Source organism: Haemorhous mexicanus, chromosome Z, assembly GCF_027477595.1.
Source record: "Haemorhous mexicanus isolate bHaeMex1 chromosome Z, bHaeMex1.pri, whole genome shotgun sequence".
Lineage (NCBI taxonomy): Eukaryota > Metazoa > Chordata > Aves > Passeriformes > Fringillidae > Haemorhous > Haemorhous mexicanus.
Window position 1 is genome coordinate 19,120,329 of NC_082381.1, and position 25,180 is coordinate 19,145,508.

General features: G+C 34.6%; 1 protein-coding gene across 3 annotated transcripts in view; it reads left to right on the forward strand.

Moving 5' to 3' along the window:
* FER (FER tyrosine kinase) overlaps positions 1-25,180 on the forward strand; it is a 158,672-nt gene that overhangs the window by 78,800 nt on the left and 54,692 nt on the right. For 2 of the 3 annotated variants that reach the window (XM_059837047.1, XM_059837048.1), the window contains 3 exons: positions 4,549-4,752; positions 8,187-8,309; positions 22,875-22,931. In XM_059837047.1, coding sequence (XP_059693030.1) covers positions 4,549-4,752; positions 8,187-8,309; positions 22,875-22,931 — 384 coding nt within the window. The remainder of the gene's footprint in view (positions 1-4,548; positions 4,753-8,186; positions 8,310-22,874; positions 22,932-25,180) is intronic. The other variant, XM_059837049.1, reaches the window with a different exon arrangement.

The window sequence follows — 25,180 nt, forward strand, 5'->3', positions numbered from 1 at the left end:
TTATCTATCATAAAATAATAAATCAAGCTTTCTGATACATGGAGTCAACTTTCTTGTCTCTTCCCTCATCCTGGGACCTTTGTGGACAATACCACAATTATTGAATGTGTATTCTAAAGTAATATTAACATCCATTAAATTAATTTTTTTTTAAATAGACCAGTACAAAAAGGATACCAAAGCAGATTTGGAAAAGGACTGGTACCGATCTTCGCATATAGTCTAGTCTAAAATGTGATCTTACCCACCTGTTTTCAAATTATTGGTTTTAAGCATTTAAAGTTTATAAAGTATTTCTAAGTATTTAATTTTTAAATATATTAAAACTTTAGAAATGGAAAAATATCATTATTTCAATGTGGTGCTATATTATAAACACTGTCCAGTATTTTTAATTGGTGGAATAAATTAAATTTTGTTTGTATGAATTTGAGAAGACTAATTTTTTGTATGTCACCTGGAAAAAGTCATGGGGAAACTGTGCTATTCTAAAAGCAGGCAGGAGTTTTTCTGTGTTGACATTGAAATTCTATGAATTTCAGAATGAGAAGGTAATACAGGAAAAAAAGTGTCATTTGAAGAGAAAGGACCAGGTCTAAGGATTCAGATGGTTTTTTTTGGATAAAATGCAAGCCAATTTTCTATAACAGCAAGAGATGTAAGTTTAATCAAATAAGGAGAAGAAACACAACAGTGGGGGTAACTTCCATGTACCAGTAATGAAATGCTGTGAATAATCTGAATGAAGAGTCTGAACAAATTGCATCATGAATGCCAGCTTCTGCCTTTCTACATATTTTTTTTTTTATAAGAGACATTTGAGCTTGACATAAACATCTACTTTTGTTTGTAAGATTTTTTTAACTGTTTATAGGGTAATAGGTGGAATTACTGCTTGCTTCAGATGGTGTACTATTAGCATGTGGGAATGAGCCAGGTATGAAGAGATGAAATATTCCATAGGGTATTGTCTCAAATTATCAACTTAAATTTATTGCTTTACATTTTCATTTGTGTCAGTGCTACTCTTTTACACTGTAAGAGGAAAAATACCTTGAGAAAATGTTTTGTTTGCTCAGAGATGGGAAATAGGGGATTACTGAACATTTGTATTCAGAATATATACAAAAATACAATATTGAGCATGCAATTAGTGTAATAAAATATTACCCCCATTATTATTTTTATTTAATTGTTAGTGCAAGTGCAGGAATAATATACCATTTTTTTGAGTTAGAAATAACATCCTGCTCAGTTTGCTCAGTTTTTTTCTTGAAATAAGGGAAGCAGCTGAGGACTGCTTCTTTTTACTATTTGAGAAGAGCATGTGTTTTAATGGATTGTTAAGCAGGGAGAGAGAAAGGGGCTCAGTATAAGGGAAGAGGACAGTACTAGATCTATGAGGAGCATGATTAAATGCATGAGGCCATCTCCTTGTAGAAGAAAAAGTGTAATTAAATATATAAGAATACCCCCCCCCAGCCCCACTCAACAATCCATGAGTGAAATATGGCAATAAATGGAGATCTTAAAGGGCAATGGAAATATTAAAGATAGGCAAAAAAAAAAAAAAAATAAATTTGGGGAGAGGGAGAGTTGAAATTTGCAGTGTGAGTTCCTTACTTTCTGCATAGTTGGGTTAATTATTGTTACCTTCCAGTAAAATTAACAACAAAAATCCTAGAAGCAGCATTTCTTCCTTTAGGCTATTGAGTCATTGGGTGTTTCCATTAGTATACATACAAATGAACAAGAGATCCATCCCCCAAATGAGATTGTAAAACATTAAGCCCTAGAATATAAACTTGTCGTATTAACTTGCTGGCTGATATTTAAGTAGAGTTTAAAGAAAATAGGTGGGAATTTCATTTTTTGCAGGTAGGTTTTTTTTTTTTCCTCCTCTGTCTTCCTCAAAGACTAATCTATCATCTAATTCTAACTATAAAATACAGTAGAAATATTAGTACTAATAGTTGTAAACTGAGTTGAAATCCATATTGAAGTAGCTATATATCCTGCATTGGTGCTCTTTTTTCCTGGGCTTTCAGCCATGTTTGATTCTATAGCCAGTTAGGGTCAATGTTATATCACAGGGAAAACATGTTGGAATCAGAAGACTTGTTCATAAAAATAATGTGATTTTAATAACTCTCAAGACAAAAATAATTGCCGCTTACTTCATCAGAAAAACCATCTTAATGTAATAAAAAGTAAAGGTAAGGTAAAGTGAAGGACAATCAACAGAGAAAACTCAGTGGAATTTCCACTCTTTATTTCTGAAGTAATAAATAATACTTCAATCAAATTTCAAAGAGAGGGAAAATTTATGATAGAGTTATAGACAACACCGTTGTTATCTATGTCTAAAATGCTCTGTTTTCTTTCCATAAATTCTCTCTGTCATAAAGGCTCTTAAGATGCTTTGTTTTGGGATTTGATACTGATTGTCTGAATGGTGCCTCAGCCTGCACCTGGCTTGTACATATGCAGATGTTACAATCTGGTGGCTTTTTTTTTAAGCTCTAAAATAAATTGCATATCAGGCTGGGTTTTTTTTAACTTTCTTTCATGAAGGCCATGAAGTAGATTAGTAACCCTGTACTGTCCTTTTATCCTTAGGAGCACTCCCTCTCAAGTAGGAATCTGCTCCTGTTAAAGGGTTTGCTGCTCTGAACATAAGAGATCTAGGTTTTCTTTCGAGTCAAGCTCAGGATCTTTGAATAAATAAATAAATAAATAAATAAATAAAATATTTACTTGAAATAAATGTTTAAGTAAATAACATTGTCTAAAATTTTTAAACCTTTTCTCTTGCTTTTAGAAATTTGTGAAAGAAAATGTCATCATGTCATTTAACAACAGTGAACATGGGATGTTTTTTAACTGTTGATGAAATTGAAAGATATGACTACCTTCTTGGCCAGTCAATATCTCTGCTTTTTAGCAGTTCATTGTGCTGATAAACACATAACCTTGGAGTACAGCTTTTGCCTCTAAAAGCTGAGTGCAATTTGTGTTCAAGCTGTAGTTATTTTTTACATAGTGCTTCCTATCTCTGCCTCTGTAACAGAGCACACTCTTTCTAGTGATCTGCCTATTGGTTATAGTGCTTGTTTCAAATCTCAGGTCTGAAATTCTCCTTGATGAGAATTTCATCCATGATGATTCTCTCTGTGTCTGTTGATACCTGAGAACACAAGGGTTTGTCAGGTTCTTACATATGTTCCCCAGTTTTCCTTCAAGATCCTGACTAAGGATCCTGACAAAGGACTAAACTAGTCCTTTGAGGTATAACTTAGGCAACCAGAAGCCAACAAAGATATTTTTTAACAGCTAAAAAATGTATGCAAGTACTAAAGAATTGCAGATTTTTGGAAACAAGAATTCCTGTGTAGTTTCCCATCCTTGGGTCAGCTCATTTTCACTCTCAGAGTCTGAGACCATTCCTAGTGGTTTTTGGACTAGGTGAAGTATTGTAATCTAAGTATCTTCTGAGAAGGATTTTAAATGTACAGATGGCCTCCAGCCTGGGGTGTTATCAGGGCAGAGCAATAGCAGTGGTTAATTCAGAATGGCATTGCTTTGCTTGCATCTGTTTGATTGTGGTTCACTGAGATGTAGATCTCTATACTGTTAGTTACCTAGGTGCAATTCAGGATGCTGGGAAACATTCACATACCTGTTCTTCTCACAGTGTGCACTGTGTTGCATTGTTCAGAGCTTTACCACTCTGGCTGTGAGAGAATGTCTTATGACCTCTGGCATTGCTTTTGAATTGCAGCTTAAATGAAGGCTTGCCTTCCTACCCATAAGAAATAAGTCTGAAGTGATCAGTGACGAAATATAAAGTTTTATTCGGTGTTTTGTTAAATAATGTAGGCTTGTTAAAATTAATGTATGAAATCATAGATTAAAACTCATTAGCTTCCACTTATAGCTAGCTTCCATTTGCAGCCAATTCCATATAGCGAAAACAATTCCTTAAAATCTTTGTGTCTTATGGTGGAGTTCATAGGGACACTACACCCAAGTGTGTGCTCTGCACTACAAGGTATGTACTTGGAAAAAAGGCTCTTAATTGTTAATTGATTTGGGATGCAATTGATAAATTCTGTGAAAACAGTTTATCCAATCCAAGTGCTTTGTATGAATCAATGTATTATGGTTTTGTGTCTGAGAAGTTTCTGTCTGGATAGAGAAATGAATTATTTTCAGTTGTTAACAGCGTGTCAGAATGTGTGAGAAAGAGTTGGTCAGTATGGCTTACGAAAAAGAGCAAGCCTGATAAAAAATCTTGCATGGTTTATAGATGATTCCTGAAACTTCTGCTTTTGATATATTGATTTTTCAGGTAAACAGAAAAGAAAGTGATCAACATGCTTATAGGCAAGTGTAAGAACTGTAAGACCCTTGATCTTGTTGGTTAATAAAAATGCATAATTTTGATACGTAAAACAGAAATTATTATTGTTTGTGCTACTTTTCATGTATAAGTAAATCTAAAAGTGTACTATTATAGTAACATTTTTCTTCAATATTTTTCCCAAGTTCTTTGATGTAATCTCAACCACTGAGAAACCATTGGCTGAGCAAGACTGGTATCATGGTGCAATTCCAAGAATAGAAGCCCAGGAGCTGTTAAAACAGCAAGGAGACTTCTTGGTGCGAGAGAGCCACGGGAAACCTGGTGAATATGTCCTTTCTGTGTTTTCAGATGGACAACGGAGACACTTTATCATACAATATGCTGATGTACGTCTCTGATATAGTACTGAATATTCAATTTAGGATCTACATAGTTTACTATAGCAAATGGGTTTAGCCTTTATATGCAAATATGAAAGCTGTTAGAAATATTAGACATCGGGGGTAAAGGTCATTCTGGGAAACAAAGGAAAAGTATGAAGTATCAGGTTATTCAGTATCTTTTGTCTTATACTGAAAAGCCAGGATATTTCTGTAAATGTTTTGAAATCTGGAAATTGTTGCTCTTCATTTATGTATTTTCATTTGGTTATTGATTACTTGGTTACCCCTTTTCATAGTTGGTGTAAATTAAGCTATTTCTAGTTCAGATTGTAAAAATCCATTGCATCTTCCTGAAAAATTGAAACAGCCATGCAGAAAAAAATAATCTGTGTTCATTTTTATACACATGGGAATTGAAGTCCCTGTTGCATTTGCGATGCCTATTTTCATTTTAGTCCTGTGGTTATTGTTTTGTGCAGTATAACACAAACACTTTTGGATGTTGCACAGTGTGTATGCGTCTAGGAACCAGAATTGACCCCCTTGATGCTCTGAGGAAAAATTGATGACTTAATGAACAATATATTAAGTAATATCTACCTTTATACAGTGTGGGTTTTTTATTCTTCTAAATACATTGCTTGGTTTTTTTAATGTATGTAATTTTCTTTTAACCGTGCAGAATTTTAGACTTACTCAAAATGTGGCAGTTCCCATAACATTGCTAGAAATTTTTCTTGAACTATGAAATTGCAGCAAATCATTCTCAGTTTTGATTCAGTAGTGCTGTCTCTTCAATCTCTTGTAATAAAGTTTCCCACGTACAGAAAAATTCTCAAATTTAATTGCATAATGGTATTACACTGAGGGAATTTCATTGTCTGAATCTCCAGATGATGCAGCATGCCTGCGGTAACCCAGTATTGTGTACCTGGTTTCTTTTCTTCTGAGAAGCAGTAATATTTTTTTCTGAGATTCACAGAGGTTGCAATGCTTCTCTAGGATTAATGATTATAGACACTTGTCACGCTGGAGAGTGTTCATTAGTTCTCACCTAGAATTTTCTTTGTAGAAGTCAACACAAAATCAGTGTTCATTTTGGTTTGATTGTATGACCTTAAAGTATTTTGATATGTCAGAGTGCTAAAGGAGAAAATAAAAGCAGTAAGATTTCCTATACCTAGAGTCTTACAAGGTGCTTGGTGCACCCTGTTCTGACCCAGGAGAAATAAAAGCACATTATATACGTGATCTAACTGAAATAATTTTGTGCAAATCCTTGTATGTGCAAGTAGATCTTGAGAAAGATAGGTTGGACTTTCAAGTTCAATTTCCAACTATTACTTCAGGGCCTGCCTGTAAGCTGACTCTTCTTTTGTGTGTGTGTGTGGGAGGGTTTCCACCAAAGCAAAACAAAACAAAAGAAACTGTCTTTCCATAGTTTAGTACTTAGCAGTTAAATTTGAAATGTAAGACTGATACTGTTGCATGTCCTGGACAGTCCCAGCATTGTCAGGTCGAGATATTTGCCTGCTTGTACATTTACTAATAGAGCATTATGTTGATCTGCTCTTGGGATTAATTTGTAGTAGATTTTCTTGTCAGTCATAAAAGCTAACACTTTCTTTTTTCCTTAAAGACATTCAATCCACTATATGCATTTCTGTTGGGTGAATTTTCTGAGAATGAGGAAAAAGCTTATTAAGCTCTAGAAAACAGGTGTTGGGAGTGTTAAGGTCATGTAGTGAGGGATTTATTAATGGACATTTTTGTAGGCAAGTTTAAAGAGAGTTTAGTACAAAGGATTTGTTTCTTTGTTTACATTGGTATGAACAACGTGGAATTGGATTTCTCACTGGTCAAACCACACTCTTGGATCATTGACAGGTTTCCGTATTTTTTTTTTAATCAAGTACTGAAGATTAGAGTAGGACATCTGTTTTGACAGCAATCCATCAGTTGTTTAAGTGTTCTGTCTCTGGTTTTACCATTATTTTAAAAGCTAATCTTGATGCAATTATGTGTGTGATAAATTAATTCATCATTCAGCTTTAAGCATCAAAATTCATTGCTGTCATTCAAGGCTACCATTGTTTTCACTTCTGCTTATTTGAGGCTGTGCGATTTAAAAATTTTTGTTTGTTAGTGATCTTAGTAAACATCATGATTGGATGTAAATACACAGAATGAAAGGATACTGGCTGCTCTAAAGGTTTTACATAAATGGCAGCAGATGGGCAGTGGCTGGACCTGGAATGAGGAAATAATAGGCAATAATGGTGGTTGTGCTGTGGAGACTCTTAGGACAGCAGATTTTTTGGCTCATCAGCACAGAAGTATGAAGGAGCTTATTTTAAAGGTATGGGATCTAGTGTTAGTGGTCAATCAAAGCTGAGTCACTATTTAACAGACAACAAAACATTCAGACTATGGAAACATTTTTATGATAGAGATCTGTGAATGTTAAAAACAGCTGACAAGACCCTGCTGTCTTTACCAACAGCAATGACACATTTCAGGAAGTTAATACTTTAATCCTTATGGAAACAATGAACTTAGAATGCACCATGCAAGGAATTCAGCCCTTCGAGATAGAAAGAAAGCATGCCAGTGGTAGAGGCGTTCATTGCCCATTTGTGTAAATAAACTTGAATCACCACCTGTGTTCTGAGTTTTTAAAATTGCAGTATACTTGTTCATTGTTGCACTGTCAGGCTGGCTTATGGCAGTTACTGCCTTCTGGGAAAAGCTCACTGTCTGTAGTTGCTGAGACTTATGAAAGCAGGAGACTTCATCGTGTTTCACAATCAGCTGCAGGGTCCTGCCCAACTTCTCTTTGAAGCCTGTGTATCACCTGCCTTTGTCTCTAGCTCCTTTAGACATTCCTGATAAATACTCTTTTTAAAGACCAGTCATGCATTCTATACTCTATGCCAGGGATTTGCTAATTTTAGGAGGCAATAAAGGAAGGAAGATGAGATTAGGATAGTATTGCATATCTCCTGTTTGTTTTATCGCTTGTTGTATTTTATCATATAGATTTTTTTAGTTTGCTTGCTGTAGTTTTTAGAAATAAATAAGAAGTTGGTGTTGTTTTTTCTGGTTTACAATATTTTTATTTCACTCTACAATAGTTTTGATTTTAACTGGCCTATCTATTTAAATTAAGAGTTTAAATAGTTATTTTATCGTATTGCTTTAAATGACTGATGCAGTAATTTTGCATTTATTACTTTATCATTTTCATAACTGTCATTCTAGTTAAGTTAGTACAAATGGTATTCAGTAGGTCAGAAAAGGAATCTAAAATAACTATAAAAATGTCCATTTTTTTCTGTATTGTTACTAATGAAGAAAGTTTGGTCAAGCACTTTTGCAGTTTTTTGTTCCAACTATTGCTTATAGAGAAATAAGTTTTTCCTTTTGCCTCCATACAGAATCAATATCGTTTTGAAGGAACTGGGTTTCCAACTATTCCTCAGCTTATAGAACATCATTACACAACAAAGCAAGTTATTACAAAGAAGTCAGGTGTCGTTCTGCTTAATCCTGTTGTTAAGGTAATGCATACATTCCAGAATCTTTATTTAACAGACAATAACTTCGGAGGTTTCTGTTAGTATTTAAATAAGCTTCTGTGGAACTTCTCAGAAGATTTTTCATTTTTATTAATTTTTTTACTCTGTTCCTAAACTCTGTTAACTTCTCACCTCTGTGCAGTACATTCTCTTAAAACATCTCTCCATCCTGATTCTTACCATGAATTGTTGCCATTTTGAACGAATGGCATTCAACTTCTTATCAAGTACCCTCATATTTTTATTTTGGTTTCACATTTGGATTTCCCTACTATGTAATTCAAAGTAGTAGTTCATTGCCGTTCCTTTTATAAAGTGAAAAAATTATTTTATGCAATAGAGAAGGTCTTACGAAATTTTGGAAGACTTACGACAACTGCATTTTGTCCCTATTTGATATCGCAAAAATAAGTTAGACACAAGAAAAGGTACTGATATTTCAGCATCAATGAAAATTTGAAAGAAGAAAATTTACTTTTTAATCAGGAAGCTATCACAGAAAGTCTTTCAGGATGGGAATAAACACGGCTAAGTATTAAAATGTATCAGTGTTTTAAGAGTCTCCTTGACTTCTTCCAGCAGTTTTACAGTTAGTATCTATTTAGCTGGTGTTTCATTCATAAGCTAGCTCCACTTGTATCTTTCCATCTTAACTATGGGTAAGCCTTTTATTCTTGATATATTTATTTTTTCAAGACTGGTTTCAAGCCCGTGTTCCACAAAATTTTAGCAAGTATGACAATTTATATTTCACCATTAGTTACCTACTCCAGGGTCCTAGTTCTTTCCTGCTAATAATCCTAAGAAAGTCAAGCATGTTCTTTTTCTCAAAATTGTGCTTAATCCGCACTTAGCTATTCTATATATTTTTAAATTTTTAAGAATGGGACATTGGAAATACACATTTTATGTTAATATCGTTCTGATTACCAAACTGATGCTTCATTGAACATAAGTTGTTGCTTACATTCATTGTAGTTTATATGAGAAAGCATAGGACATTAATTTTGATGTGTAATTCTTTTTGATGTAAATGGTTTAAGCTACAGATAAGGGGTAGTCAAGCTCAAAATGGATTTTTTTTAAATCTGTTTGCAAATTTCTCTCTTTCTTTAATTCTGTGTTTGTTTTAAATATGTAATGCTTTTTCTGTTTTCGGACTGTACATAATGTGAGAGCAGCCCTGTTCTAGCAAATGTAAAACAATAGTATAGAATATTGTCACGTAATCTTAGTTATTGTCTAATAAACTGGAACACCTAGTCCGTAAAAGAGCATTCCTTCTTCATTCTCTGTTGCGTACTTTGAAGATAGGATGTTTCTTATTCCTTCCTTTTTTTTCATTTTGTATTTTCTTTTCATGGAGTTAAGTTTTAATTTAACCATAGGCTTGTTTAACTATAGGCAAATAATTTTTCTAGTCCCTGTCTTATAGAAGAAAATACTCCTAAATGGCATTCCTGGTCATTTCACCATTACCGCTCCTATGGCAGCAGTGAATTCCCCTCCAGGCAGCAGCTCCAACCGTTCTCCAAAGCCGAGAGAGCAAGAGGGAGCTCTCAGCTGCCCCAGCTCTCTTTACTTCCAGCTCAATTCTTAGGGTATCTCTGCCCTTTTGAGAGAAACCATCAGATAAGAGAGTAGCCAACCACACCTTCCCGGGGACAGCTTTTTTTTTCTGTTAAGTACCTGGTCTTAATGTCTCTTAGCAACAAAATGGGAAATAATTCTCTAAGCGAAAGAAAATGAAAACCCCTAACTTCCCACAGGCCTTTTGTTTTTCCTCTGTTCAGGAGGCAAATGAAGTGGGTCCACTCCTCCCTGAATATGTTGACTTGAGTTAGTATCAACTTAACTCAGTATTAACTAAAAATTAGTGGAAATAATAGTATTTCCTCTAGGATTGTTCTAGTTGGTAGTTGATCTGAGTTGTAGTGCACAACTACTTCAGTTACTCAGGTTTCCCAAAAATTATGCAATTAATTGGCATCTTTCAGTAAAATCCACAGGCTGCATCTGTTTTTTTCATATGACTGACCTTGTCCTTGTGTGCATCAGTCTTAATATTCAAGAGTACTTCCTTTGGGGTTAGTAAACCTTTCTACTTCCATTCTGATGTGTTACATGAAGTAATGGAAAGGGTGACTGTTAGTACTAAGAAAAGTACTGGGTGACAGGAAACTGATTGTATAGGTTTTTTTAATATACATGTTGCAATTACGTGTAGACTGTCATGAATTTATGAAATAGGATGTTAGTTTCTGTAGGTACTAATACTTGGTGTAAACTAAAACCAATGTATAGTATACTTAGAGCTTCCTGACCAGCAGTTTGAGCCAAATAAGGCGGTGTTGAAAAGCGTGTTAGCTACATGATTTGAATTTTTTTAAGAGCAGCTGTTTCCAAAAATATTTAAATTGTTTTGCTTTGAGCTATAATTTTATGGTGGTTTTACTTCTGCCAAATGATAAGAAATATTTGTTGTATTCTAAAAGAAGTGCTTCAGAGTGAAGCAAAGAGTATTGTGAACTTTCCTTTTTAATTTGCATGGAATTCTGGCTTTCATATGGGAAAGTGGAGACATTTCAGGTCGTTTCAGAAGTAGCACATGCACTCTGACACCTAGTGTTGGGGGTAATTTATGCATCATGTGCTATTACCAAGATGTTTTTAATCATTTCCTTAAAGTTCATTTGGCATCTGCAAAGACTGTTTTCGCTTTGTTCACATTATAGCTGCAGAGCAGTCATTGTCATTTCATGTAATCTTTAATCTTCTTATGCAAATTTCTGTCCCTGTAATAACCTATTTAGGAATTGAAAGTTAAATATGACAAAATTCACAGCAAAAAAAAAAAAAAAGTTATCATTTTTAGTTTGTTTTTGCTTTCCTTCCTTCCCACAGTCATTCATCCTCCTTTACTATATTAGTAAAATTAGTGTTCACCTTCTATGATGTTGCCCTTGAAAGGAACAGGCTTAATTGTGTCACAAAAGGCCTGTCCCATGTCCCATTTCATGTAGACTGAATTGCCTGCTTGGAATTTTAATGATTCTGTCATAATAGAATTTAAATTAGAAAACCTGATGGCATTAAAAAGATATTTGCTAGTAACTTCTTTAATGGAAAAATGTCTCATATTTATTTATAATCTTCTTGAAAAAATTGTACAATTTACAATTATGTTCTTTGGGTTCTTATTGATGGATTGATTGGTACACAAAGCTGCTGAGTAACTCAAAGCACACCCAAGGACTTTATTATATAAAAATTCTGTTTTAACCATACTGGATGTATTTTAACCTTCTGACATCTTTGACCTCCTGTTTTGGAGATTTTTAGATTTCTTGAAATATAATTTCTTTTTATATTTTTACAGATTACAAAACCTGTATTAAGGTGTGAATGTGCTTCAGTTTGACTACTAGAAAAAAGAATTATCAAAAAAATAAAGAATACAATTTTTATTTAAGTGTACCTGTATTGAAGTTTTCACTTGGATCATAAAAACACCTTTGAAGCAAATCTGCCCAGGATGTACAGCTGCTCATGGGAGGGAGTTCAGTTTTCAGAATCAGGAAAGATTTTGCCTGAAATGATGCTTTTCTCCCAGGTACATGGTTCAGATTCTGAGCACCAATTGATTTGCTCTGGAGATCTGCTACTATTTCACTAGTGCTGAAATACTCTGTAGTTAATTCTGTAGTTAATTCGAATTCTGAGCTTATGGAAAAAAATTAACTGCTGCTTTGTCAGATGAGTTAAGCCATGTATTTGTTACTAGTAACTTTAATTTTAAAATTCTGGATCTATTTCATGTGACAAAGAAGCCTGTGATATGGTCTGATACATTTTGTGTACATAGGAAAATGATGGATCATAAATGATGAGGTGAAAGAAAAGTGCTGAAAGAAAAAAAACCAGGCATTTCTTATTAGTGTTTCTAGTGCTGATAAACAAGTTCACAAGTGACGTGAGAGTTCTCTGCGGATCTGATGCTGTCTTGCAAGGTATGAATGTATTGATGAGTTAGGCATGGAATGAAATTCTGAGGAGCTATAAATTTAAGTTAGATTTTATTCATGAAAATCCATTAGTAAAAATCTGAAATGATGTTAATTTTTTGTTGATGCGTTTTCTGGGGGTGTTTGTTTCATTTTACCAAAGCAAGCTGAGGTTCACTGTTGCAGACTATACATGTGCTTAGAGTACAAGTAGTGTGTGCCCCTCAGGCCAGCAAAGCACAGGAGGTGGAATTGAAGGAGACTGCTGAACAGTCTCAGTTTCAAGGAACCGCTCTTATGCCTGCTGGGAGATACAGAATAGAAACAAGAAGACTTACAAAGGCCAAGTTTATCACAAAGTAATGCTGTCACACAATTATTGATGCTCATTTCATGGCGGGAGACAATTAAGGTGCTGCAGAGGGAAGCAGTGTCAGTAATGGTGGTCCCTGTGGGGAAGATCATCTTGAGTCTGTTTGACCTGAGGACAACTCTTGAGGAGCAGGAATCTGAAAGGCAGAAGCAGCCTGTAGCAGGGAGTGATGCAGTTATTGCAGCTCTACCTTGCTAGATTTGTCAAGAGGGTTCCTGTGGCACCCTGGATTACCTGTGTGATACCCACCAATTTGGCCAGGCATTCTGTAGGAATGCCAAGAAGCACCTGGTGGTAGTGATCTTTGGGTGTTGGTTTTTGGCCTAAAGCTGTAATTCTCATGGGTGTGGTTAAAGTCTAATACATGCATTTTTAAATGTCAAAATATATCTTCAGTTTTCTTTAAGGAAATTGATCACCATTAAAAGTGAGTGTTTATAATATGCAGAAGACATACTTACAGGAAATGAATGTATTTATTAGGCACTAAATGAATCAATAGACTGCAGCTATTGACATTTGAGAGAAGAGTTTCATATCCTAATATTAGAGGTGCATTTCAGTTACCTTCTCATTCCTTCAGAATTTGGAGAAGTGTCACAGGATTTTCTTTTAACATTTTTTAGCAGAGATTATTGCAATATTTCTGTCAGGTAACAAAAAGAATGCATCATCCTTAATGGTGGCCTGTACTTGTCAAGGCATGTCATCCTGTAGAGAAAAAGGAAAAAAGAGGGTAATTTACTCTTTGTGCTAACAAAGCACTGAACCAAATTTATGTATAGTTTCAGGTATATTGACTAGTTTCAAAATTGAAAGGATTTATTTTCTCAAAAAAATTCCATTAAAATGCCTTGTAATAATGGAGGCAGATAAGGCTACCTTAACAAAGAGGAACAAGGATTGTTTTATATTCGGTGATCAAAGTTTTTTGTAGTTTTTTTTAAGAGGCCATGGCAATAAACATCTGCTCTGTTGAATGTTTCTTGTTCAGTCTTGTTTTTCTGTATTTCTTTCCATGATCAGGTTTAGATTAAAATTGAAAGATAACCCTCCTAAAGGGTGTAAGCATTATGCTCAAACCTAGAAAAAAAAAGTATTTTATCAAGTATATGAATTTCATTTTAACATACACAATGTATTTTTTGACCAATTTCATAAAGAAAAATCTCTTACCTTGAAATTTTAAATGAAACTTCAGCAAGATGTGCATTCCTACTTTCTGTACAACTTTCATATAAAAAAATTACATAATGCCATATTGCTGTGTGGAGTGCAAATTGAATAAAATGAATTATTTCAAACACAATTGAAAACTAGGAAGTAGAAAAAATAAGTAAAATTTATAAAGCAATAGATGGAAGCAAGCCATTCATTCTTAAAAAAAATTTAAAAGATATGTTGTTAGGAAGGGGTAAAAATTATTAAATGAAAGATTTAAGACAAATTTTTTTGATAACTGATAGCTTAGAGAATAAGCTACTTCAATTAAAGCATCCTTCATCAAAGATTATTTAGATTTACTAGATTTTGTTGCTGATCATTTGTATATACGTGTGAAAATCAAAGAATTGATTGTGTTCTGTACTGTTCTGGGTGTAAATTGTGCCTTATGGAGCACTTGTATAAATTGGGGGTTTTATCAGAAGCTTTATAACCAGATGTTAATACAGTGCAATAAAAAATTATATTAGAATTGTGTATGATTGTAGCAGCTTTTCTGGGGAACTAATATACTTGTTTTTTTTAAATGGATTCTGACTTCTTCCCCATATTTGGAATTCAGACATCCCTAATAATTATTTTCCATAAGACTGTGAGTTGTAAACCTCTTGTAGTCCTCTAATTATATTCTTCTTCCTGTTTTCACTAGTGCAGTCAGGATGACTTTAATGCAAATAATGCTTTGAGTTTTCAGTGTTTTTATTGTATGTGGCTGACAAGCACATAACCTTCCTTGAACATGTGCTCTCATGGGTCAGAAAACACAGTGTAGATTAGAATAGAAATGAGTGTCTGTGCTCTTAAATTGCTTTGTAGAGTTACATTTGTGGAGTAGCTTGTGATTGCTTAAGTATTTTGGCCTCCGCCAGTTTAAGTGGAACACAATGTTAAAAAGGAGTGAAATGACATTTCAGCTGTGGAGGAATAAAGGATACACACAAAAGGAGCTACAGGGTAAGAAGGGTATGTTTTTCTTAAATCAGGTTAGTGCATCTGGTGTATGTAATAGTGTCTGAATTCTCAAGAAGATCTGTTTATTTACATGTTGATAAAGGAGGAGTTCAGAGGTGAGAATAGGTAAGGCTTCACAATTCCTTATTTGGAAGGTAAATCTGTACTTAGCCTACCGCTGAGGGTAGTGCATGGATTTCATGCTCAGTTCATAATGAAGTAAATGCCATTACCAATCCTATCCTTTCTGTCGCTTGCATTTCTTCCTAATAGGGTTACCAGTGATTTACAAAGTGTATTACTAAAATCAAGATCACCCCCAGAGGGTGGTGATCAGTCATGCAAATTCTAATTGGAGGCCTGTAACTACTGCTCTACCCCTAGGATCAGTACTGTGTCCAATCCTTCCTTCATCCACTTCTTCATTAACAAGCTGGGTGCTGGTGTACAAGCAGTTTTACTGATGAGACCACTCTTGGAGGAGGGGCTGATACACCAGAGAGTCAAGCTACCCTCCAGAGAGAGCTGGATAGGCTGGAGAAAGGGTTTGACAGGAGCCTCATGCAGATCAACAAGGGGGAAAGCAAAAGTTCTGCAAGTGGGGGAGCATAACTCCAGGCACCACAACATCACTTTCACTCCGAGCATCTTCCGCCTTCCTTCTTTCTGAGCAGCTTTATATGCTAAGAGTGATGCTGTATGGTATGGGATACCCTTTGGTCTGTTTGGTGTCAGTTGTCTTAACTTTGTCTTCTCACAGCTACTTGTACAGCTGCTAGAATAGGTGGTAAATTCTTCAAAGCATTCACGTTCACTGTTTACATTTCATGTTTAATTTTAGAGAAGGATGTACACACATGCATGCCATAAAGATTGCTTCATGTGTAATCATCTTTATCAAGAGAACAATTTAACGTGTAAAACCAAAATATAACCCCATACCAGCTACTGCGAACAAAATTACCCCAGCCAGAGCCAGCACAGTAACAAAGCATTGATTCTACAGACCACACAGGAAAATTTTGTCACTAATACAGGAGAAAAAAGATTGCTGTAGACAGCATTTAGAAGATTTCTAAAGTAATAAAAGAATCTGCTAATATCTAGCAGAGCCATTTGGTGTGTGTGCTACTTCCCTTTGTGTGTCCTTCATTGATGAGCTTTTTTTCCTGTTGCTAAGAAATTTTCCAGTACTTTTGCTAGCTGAATAATGAGTTAGTGGTATGTGAGAAACTACCAATATCTTGTTAAAGAACTGTATGCATCTGATGTAAAAAACCCAGTGCAGCATGCTCTTTTTAAACTCTTGGCATCTATGTAATGTATGACTTCTGATTCAAAGCCAGGGTCTTGCATGGAATGCAGACCAAGCTCACTGGTACACTGAAATCTTGTAAGTTAAGGCTGCAGTTTCCTTTCTGTGTGTCTTTGCCTTTTTCCTGTGCTCTCACAGTCACAAATTAGCTAATACAGCAGATATTTGAAATTTGGTCAGGTCATTTCTTGATGCAGCTCAATGGTTTTAACATGCTATCTGAAGATTATGAAAGACAGTGCAAAATGAGCAGGTGTGGCTAGAAAAACAGGATGAGGGATCTTGGGGTTTTGCTGATGGAAGGTCTAATGTGGAACTGTAGCACTCTGAAAGGTATTAAGGTATTGCATGCTGACCACTGAAACATAGACATTACTTTTGAGGGATCAATTAAGCGTTTCTCTTCCTGGGGTAGAGAAATCTTCTAACTGGAAACAACTGGATATTTTTGAAGTTAAGTCAGGATGGAACTAAGTATGTGGTCCTAAGTGTCTTATATAGTTCAAGGAGACTGTCTTGGACATTGTTACAAACACCTGTAGTTCCTCCAAGCCCATCTGACATGTGTGGTGGAAGTGAAAATGTGTTTTCACATATTAAAATGTATTAAATATATTTTCATATATAAACATATTTTCATATATTAAAATATAGCCTATTTTAATAATTTGAGTGTTTGGGGAGGATGTTGTGTGTGCATAATGTGACTGGGCTTTTCCATTCCTCTCTGTTTAAATTACATGGAATGTTTAAATGAAAAACCACGTTACCCCATGGTTTTGTTTGTCTTTGAGTGTTTTGTTGGGCCTACTGATCCAGAGCTGATAATTTTTCTGTTGGAATGTATTTGGTTGAGAGGTGATTCAGGATACTTTGTTTTGGTAGCTGAATTTACTGTATCCAGTCAAGAGAAATAGTGTGTGTTTTAATGTGCTTGAAATATAATGGTTTTGATATAAACTTGACTTTCCTTTTCCCATGCTTAAGGATTTCACATTCTATGTCTTTTTCTTTTCTCAGTTGTTTTTTTAAACTTCTTTATTTTTCTTTATTTCCTGTTTTTTTCCTGAAATATCCTCAGCATCATTTTAGACCTTTCATGAGTAAGAAAACATAAGCTTAGGGAAGTACTGCAAAAAAACCCCCGAGGCAAATGGGTATTGTATGTTGAATTGTACAGTCACTTTGTCTACTGATCTTCAAGAAAGAATGGTCAAAGAACAGCTGTTCAGGTAATCTGAGGTCACTTCTGCAGTTTATAAATTGCACAGTAGCTTTTCCAAATCTTACTTCTTTCCTCCTGTTATATGCTAATTTAGAATTTGGTTTAGCAGAAGGGTTGAACTTCACAGAGTTTTTATGTAACAGTGAGAAGTCAGATAAAATAGTACTTTCTTCCCAAGGAGCTAAACCTGTCTGTGCTTATTCTATTTTACAGTTCACATTGAGTTTCATCGGTGTGGCTTAATACAGCAATGTTAGTAATGCAAAGCAGCTTCCATAACAATTTTTACAGATCATGAATCTTTATTCTGAAATAGTTTTAAAGAAGTTGCCAGTGAGGTTTTTTAAAACCCATCCTGTAAAACCTACTTTTCCTTATGAAAAATCTTTCCCATCAGCTACTTTTATTTCTGTACTTAATCTGAAGGACTTGAAACACATAGTTTATGATTCGTGAAATTGATATGAGCATTAGATCTACTGGCATAGGTGGTATCAAAAATAGTACCTCTCTAAAAAGACAGTTTCTCGTTCCTACATTGATAAGCCCTATCCACATGTACACAGCTGTTACTTTTTTTTTTTTTTGGTCTGGCTCATCAAGTTCTGATAAGTGAGATTCGAAAACCCATCTGATGAAAATTGTCTGTGATTCTGATTTTCTTAGCCATAAAAAGAATTTTGCTCCAATTATCCTTAGTATTGGACATGAAAGATTAACTTTCCATTTTTGTTAATGTGGAAAAGTAGTTCTTAGCTGTAATTCATACTACTGATATTTCTTATTTAACTTGGAAGAAAAGGAGCAAATAATACTAAAAAGTATTTTTGATGCATTTTTTTCTGCTTAAAACATGAAGAAACAGGCATCATGCGTGTTTATGTTTGTTTATCCTGAGATGTTGACAATATCCCTCTATTTTGAGGGTTTCTTAGAAGAATGTTAAGGATTAATGTACTGGGATGAGGGAAAGGGGAGGGATATTTAGGTTTTTCATAAATGCTGCATGCTGTTTTGGGATAGATTCTTAAGATTGGAAAGTCATAAGTTTTGAGTTCTCTTAAAGCAGTAAGTTTTGGCTGATTTCTTCTGGGGCTCCCTAAATCAGCTAAAGTTTTCAGCCTATAGAGTTTTTTATCCTTTTTCATTTGCTTACATCATCAATTAAGATGAAAAACAGTGACAGTGTTTGCTATAGATACTGCCTTCTGAACTAGGAAGAGTAAATAATGTGACAGAGAACATGAGATGAGTAAATAACAGCGATGATAATGTAAAGATCTTCCTTACTCATACTGTGTTGGAACCTGATTAGGATTTCCTCACTCTTCCTCTTTGAAAAACTTGCTTTGGAGTTTGGGTAAGAATCTTGGTGTTTGGTTGTTCTCTGAAACTGAATACAAGCACAAGTGCCTTTTTCACCCCTCCCTTTTCTCTCTCCTTTTAGAAATTGTGAGATTTTTAGAACCAAATATTTAGGCTGAGGCTCATAAATTCATACCTAAGTCTCAAAACATCTGTTTTTAAAAGTTTACTTTCTAATTGCTTTACTGCTGTTTTTAATTCGAAAAAGTACCATTTTAGGATTCTTAATGATTGAAATTGTTACTGAGAATTATAGGAAAATAATGCTAAGGGAATTTGAACAGTAAGTATTAGATCATGATTATGTTTTCTATTTTGTTGAAAGCTGTTCTAATTTGCTGCAGATAATTTGTAAGCTTTATTCCTGGTATAGTAATTTGTGATCTCTTTGATGTAGCTTCTCCTGGTGAAGGGAGGTGGGCAGGATAAAAACTGCACTTAAGTATTTTGAAGATGTTTAGGGTAATAGTGATAACATTTCAGTCTCATAGCTCAGAAAAGGAAAAATGAGATTTCATTTTTTGCAGCAACCATCTGCTGTTCAAACTGTTCTCAGTGCCTTGCACACAACTCCACTGTATGCTCACTGAAGTAAGGATTGATGAACAATTGAATCTTTGCTAACTGTTCAAGGTGTGAACCTTATCATGGCCTAGGGAACCATGGAACACCCTAAAATTATAAAAGGAATGTTATGTATCCAGGAAAAAAATACTGTATATCCAGAATACTTTATTTTATGAGTTAAAAGGAGACATTTCTGATTATTTCTAAGTATTCCTTTTCACAATTAAAAGTTTTATTTCTTTAATTACTGGTTCGTTTGAGGTTTGGTTTTTGGCACTTAAAATTAACTTTTAAAATAACTCTTCTCTTTGAAAATGCTTATCTTTGTTGAAATCAGACAAGTGTGCTGGGTAGTTGCACAGAGTCTAGAAAGGTAGTCACTAGGAAGCTGCTGCATAAAGAAACCTGGTGTGTGATGTGGGTTATCAAGTTGAAGGGTAACTGTCAAGGCTGACCAAGTTCTCCCCTTGGTGAACTTGTTTCTCTGGGTTTGACCAACAGGTGTACTAGTATCTCCAAAGGTAAGATAAACTGATAGGTTTCCCATCATCTTATTAGTAAACCTGTGCTTGAAGTGTGTTGTTCATGTAATTTAGTTTCTCCTTCTGGGGGAAGCTAGAGGACAGAAATAAAGCAGAATATGGTAAAGCTTGTAGATTTCCCAAGTAATTCCATTTGGAAATAAGGTATATAATTAAGATTAAAAATGAGTATGCTCAAGTGCTAATTTGTGTGACTGAATTTTTCTGAAGTGCTTTTATATTTTGTGGTCGAAAATTAACATGAGAAGAATCTGAACAAGTGCAAGGTAAAGAGAGATTTATAGCGGTGTCCCAAGAAGAGGGCTGCATCATAAAAAGCTTCCTTCTGGGTGAAATTAACGGGCATTAATAGTCTCAGGAGCTCTGTTTGCTGTCATTCAGATTAGTTTGGTTAGGTGCAAAAATGTACTGGATTTGCTTCATTTGATTTAGAAGCAACTAACTATTGAAATGAAAATTTCTGTGACTTGGACTGATGTGCATTAAAGTGTCTGTTGATCTATACCTGCATTCAAGAATATTTTTGTCCCATTTTGCTCTCACATTTCTTTTGTAACTTTCAATATCTTTTGCACACTTGATTAATCTTTAGAGTAATGGCATTTGACAACTGGAAAAATCCTTACATTCTATTCACGGTCAGAATTAAGCACTTAGAGAAGATCATGAACTTCGTGATCATACAGAGACATTATTTCATAACCCTTGTTTATGAGTGCTAGTATTTATGCATTGATTTTGACATTGATAAGTGTGCCTTATTGATGTTTTTAATTGTTGATAACGATTCAGATTATTTAATGATTTCATATTAAACTTGGAGCGATTCAAGTAGATTTAGAGAGATTACAAACTTGCAGTAGAATGTCTTGTTAATTTTGAAATTACTGTTCATATTATAGTTTATTAATTAAAGACAATTATCTGAACCAATGACAATGTATTTTGAACACTATTTAAATTAATATCTAACACATTGAAAATTAGAAAATTTGGTTTGTTTCTTTTTCAGTGTCAGAATTGTACACTGGCATGATGTACATGACTCTCTGTTCTGTTAGATTTTTTCTTACTGTCTGCTGAAGAAACTGCTTTTGTGCAGTTTATAGGAGTTATATCAAATGAAGCTGATCAAGCTCTGAATAATTTTATGATTGTGAAAAATGGCAGAACCACAATAAATTAATGAATGAGTTAAAGTGGTATAAGAAATGACTGCAGGCTTTCATAAAAAGTGCAGGTAATGATTAATGTACAGATGTAATGATAATAAATCCTTTAACAGATAATTTGTTTCCAGTTTTTGTTGTTATTTACTTTGGTTAGTTCTCTGAAGAATTATCAGATTTTTTTTCCTTCATAAACAAACTTTTGAAATGTCATATTGTCAATCTGTTAAAAAAGTTATTCACTGAGTTGCAGAACCCTTGTAGTTCAGCAGTAAAAAATCCATTCAATTTTAATTCTTTAACTTTTTGGCTTTACCACACTTATTTCAATGTTAAAAACTCTTAATGTTAACACCTCTAAGTAGTAGTTTTTATGGGTTTGGGATTTTTACAGCTTTCTTTGAAAATTGTTGTCTTAAATTTGAGTATTATTACTGAAAGAGTGTGCAGTATGACACACTTCCTATCTGTTTGTAGTATAACAGCTTCTGAATGTAACATTCAGCAAAAAGTATCAACTGAGATGAAGGAAATATGTTTCTTTTGATATTTGATCAGTGAGGCTGTAGTTTTAAGCAATAATCTTGTGTATAGGGGAAAAATAAGCTATTGTATTTTGAGAATTTCTTCCTAAGTCTCACAGTTTCCCACCCAGGGAAGAGATTTAGTAAAGTTTGGTTTCCATCATGCAGCATGGTAATGGTGGTGTGGTACAGGAATTCTTGAGATGGGACTGAGAGGTGTTGTGTGCTGGGAGTTTGGGTTAATGGAGGCATTCAGAGAGTCTCTAGAATGCACACTTGTGACATTATACTTATGAACAAAAGCATAGAAATCACAATAGCAATGATCCCCACCCCTTTTTAAAGCTGCTGAATTCATGTTCGACAAAAAGTCTCCAGAGAGGGTGACTCCATGACCTCCCTTGGCAGCTTACTCCAGTTCCACTCTGTCAGTGAATAATTTTTTTCTAATTTCTAATCTGAACATCCCTTGGCACTATTTAAGGCCATTTGCTCTTGTCCTTTCATTTGGGATACGGCAGAAGAGACTGACCCTCACCTAGCTTCAACCTCCTTTTCTCCAGACTGAGCACCCCCAGCACCCTCAGCTGCCTCCTATCAGACTTGTGCTCCAGACTCTTCCCCAGCTCCAGTTCCCTTCTCTGGACATGCTCCAGCCCCTCAATGTCCTTCCTGGATGGAAGGGCCCAGAACTGGACACCAGTGCCCAGCACAGATGGATTGTCAATGCTTGGACAAAAGCTTTACCTGCCATGTGTTATCTTTTCAAGTAGTTGCCTGTAATATTTCCAACTTCCAGAAAAGATGTAAGAGATGCAAATATGTGTCTTGTTGACAAGTCAGAAGATCAGTTCATTTCCATGTGCACTGAGGAGAAAAAAGTGGGAGTTTTTTTGATTTAGTAGTAAGTGACTTCGTATACTAAAATGAAGATTTCTTATCTAATTTTTACTTGACGAATTGTTAAAATCACGGTGCTAAATATCATTTCCAGAGCTTGTGTGACCCTTTACATAGTGCTAATCTATCTACATAGATACAAACCATCATGTTGTAGGCTTAATTTCTAATAAAAATTTGCTATATTATATCACTCACTATTTTATTGTATAGGAAGATTTCTAAACTCTTGAACTATAAATGCTTAGCTTTAAAATTTCTTGGTATGCTTGTGATTGAGTGTTCTAAATGTACTACTTCTTCAGCTCCATTTCTGCTGAAATGTATTTTAGAGAAACTGTATCTTGCATATTTGCACAGACTGAAAATTCTGCTTTCCTTTTCATAGGATAAGAAGTGGGTTCTCAATCATGAAGATGTCACACTGGGGGAATTACTGGGCAAAGTAAGTAATAAAGTGAGCTAAATAAGATTTGAGTAAGTATACTATAATCATTAAGCTATTTCTGTGTACCTTTTCTTTTAAAATGCTCTGGTATGTAATTTTTATGTCATTTTTTTACACTAATACACGAGACAGCCTTATGCTTTAAACAGACGTAAATCACACTTGCTAGTAAACATTATAATGGTTGTGCTGAAAGTATTTAACTAGCATACCTATTTTTTTCTCTTTTGGAAGTGTTTTGAGCTAACTAGATTTCTATAAAGCATGATGTGGCTGTTTTACTTTCTGTAGTTGGAGAAAAATTTTGCAAAATATAAATAAAAACATGTACGGAAACAGGTGTATGTTTGTGCATTTGTGTATAAAATTTGATATGATGAGATGACTAAATAGTTATTTATTAAAACAAATGCTAATTGCTTGTGTGTGATTATTTTCACTCATTCATTAATGGAATTAGATAATTTCACAATCTTATTAAATCTTAATAAACATGTGGTTTAATTAAATCTTAGTGAACATGTAGTTAATAAACATGTAGTTTACAAAGTCTGCTTAGGAACTACAGGTCTTTAAAATCAGACAAACTGCTCACTTTTTTAGCACATTGCACCTGCAAAGACCATTTTGGGTGCTACTCTGGACACAGAGTAGTTTGAAAAGATTTTCCAAAAGCTGAGAGAATAGGATTAAATGAGGAAGAGACAAATCAAAGTAGTTAATTGGCTTCTTACTATGATACACACTAAAAAATCAGTAAGAAATTCAAGAATGTGGAAATAAAATATTGCCATAAACCTCTGTTTCCCATGATAAAAGCTTTTTGGTAGATTGAGATGACAAAAAGTATGGCCATATTGAGCTGTGCCTTCATAAAATACAGGTACTACAGGATCTTTACATTCTTAAACAAGATAGTATAAAGGGAGAAAAATAAAGATGTTCCAGCCACAAAAAAAAGCTTTGTCTTGTTAAAAAATAAATATGAATGAGTTTTGATGTGTAAAGACAGTTAAAGCAATTTGAAAGCATTTTTAGTAAATTCAGTTTACATGCGTATTGCATGTTTTTGGCACCAAAGCTTTTTTAACATTCAGTAAAGGCAGCTCAGATTTTAAAGTAATTATAGAAGGATGTTCTTTAAAAAATAACAGGCTAAAAACTTTATTGGAACACAGCATGATTTTTATGCATTCACCTCTACGAATATGTGGTCATACTAAAAAAGATAAGAATGACTGGAATATTAACATCTGTATGACAAAATGTGAAATAAACTGTAGCCATTCACCACAGAAGTGAGAAATCTGAGTCTGCAAAACCTTGAGTGGCCTGGAAAAGATGAGGAAGAAATCACAAAATTTTAATGTGTAAAAGATGAAAGCTTTAGGAAAAATGCAGATTTTCCTTCACCTCAGGGGTGAATGGTCAGTTTATTTACTCAGCATTAATTCCATAATACCCCACAAAGTGAAAGTTGCATAACTGGAATGTGCTATACTAAAAATCATGTATCTAGTAATACTTCAATATTGTCAATAAAGAAGTAAAGCATTTTCAAGACTTAAATAAAGCTCAGGGTGGGTTCAGATTTCACTGTTAAATACTTCTGACCAGAATGGTAGAGGAAAAATGGCCTGGGAGCAACTCACCTGCTTACCTTGGGCACCTCATGCCATTTCAGATCTGAGAGGTAGTGTGCTAGCCTCTGGAAGTGCTTTAGAAGGGCTGTCAGAGAGGCTGAGCCTCACTTGCCAGCTACATCTTGCTTGTCCCTGTGCACAGGAAATAGTTCTGCAGGCACGTTCAGCCCTGCATTTCTTCCATTGTTACTGGAAGCATGTTACACTTTTCCATCTGTGAGTTTCTTTTTTTCCTTTTCTGTCATCTTTCTTTGGCAACACTAAATTCAGCTGCATGATGTAATGAAATCTTCATCACTCAGGAGAGGAAGGAAAACATCTCCAGCAGACTTTTTTGAAGTCACATGCAGCCCCAGACACCAGGACACCGAAGTGTAGTATGTGTAGAAATTAATCAGACATAGTTTCAAAATTGAGTTGTGCTTATTCTTTGGGAAATACAAAGCTTTCCTAGAAGTACAAGATCTGTGGTTTTCTTCTTGTTTCCTTCTCTTGAGATTTTTTTCATTGATACCAGTGTTTTATACCTCACAATTTCCTTCTTCTTTCAATTTGTGTCCTAGTTAATTTTCCTTTTGTTTTTATTAAATAAAAATGCATTTA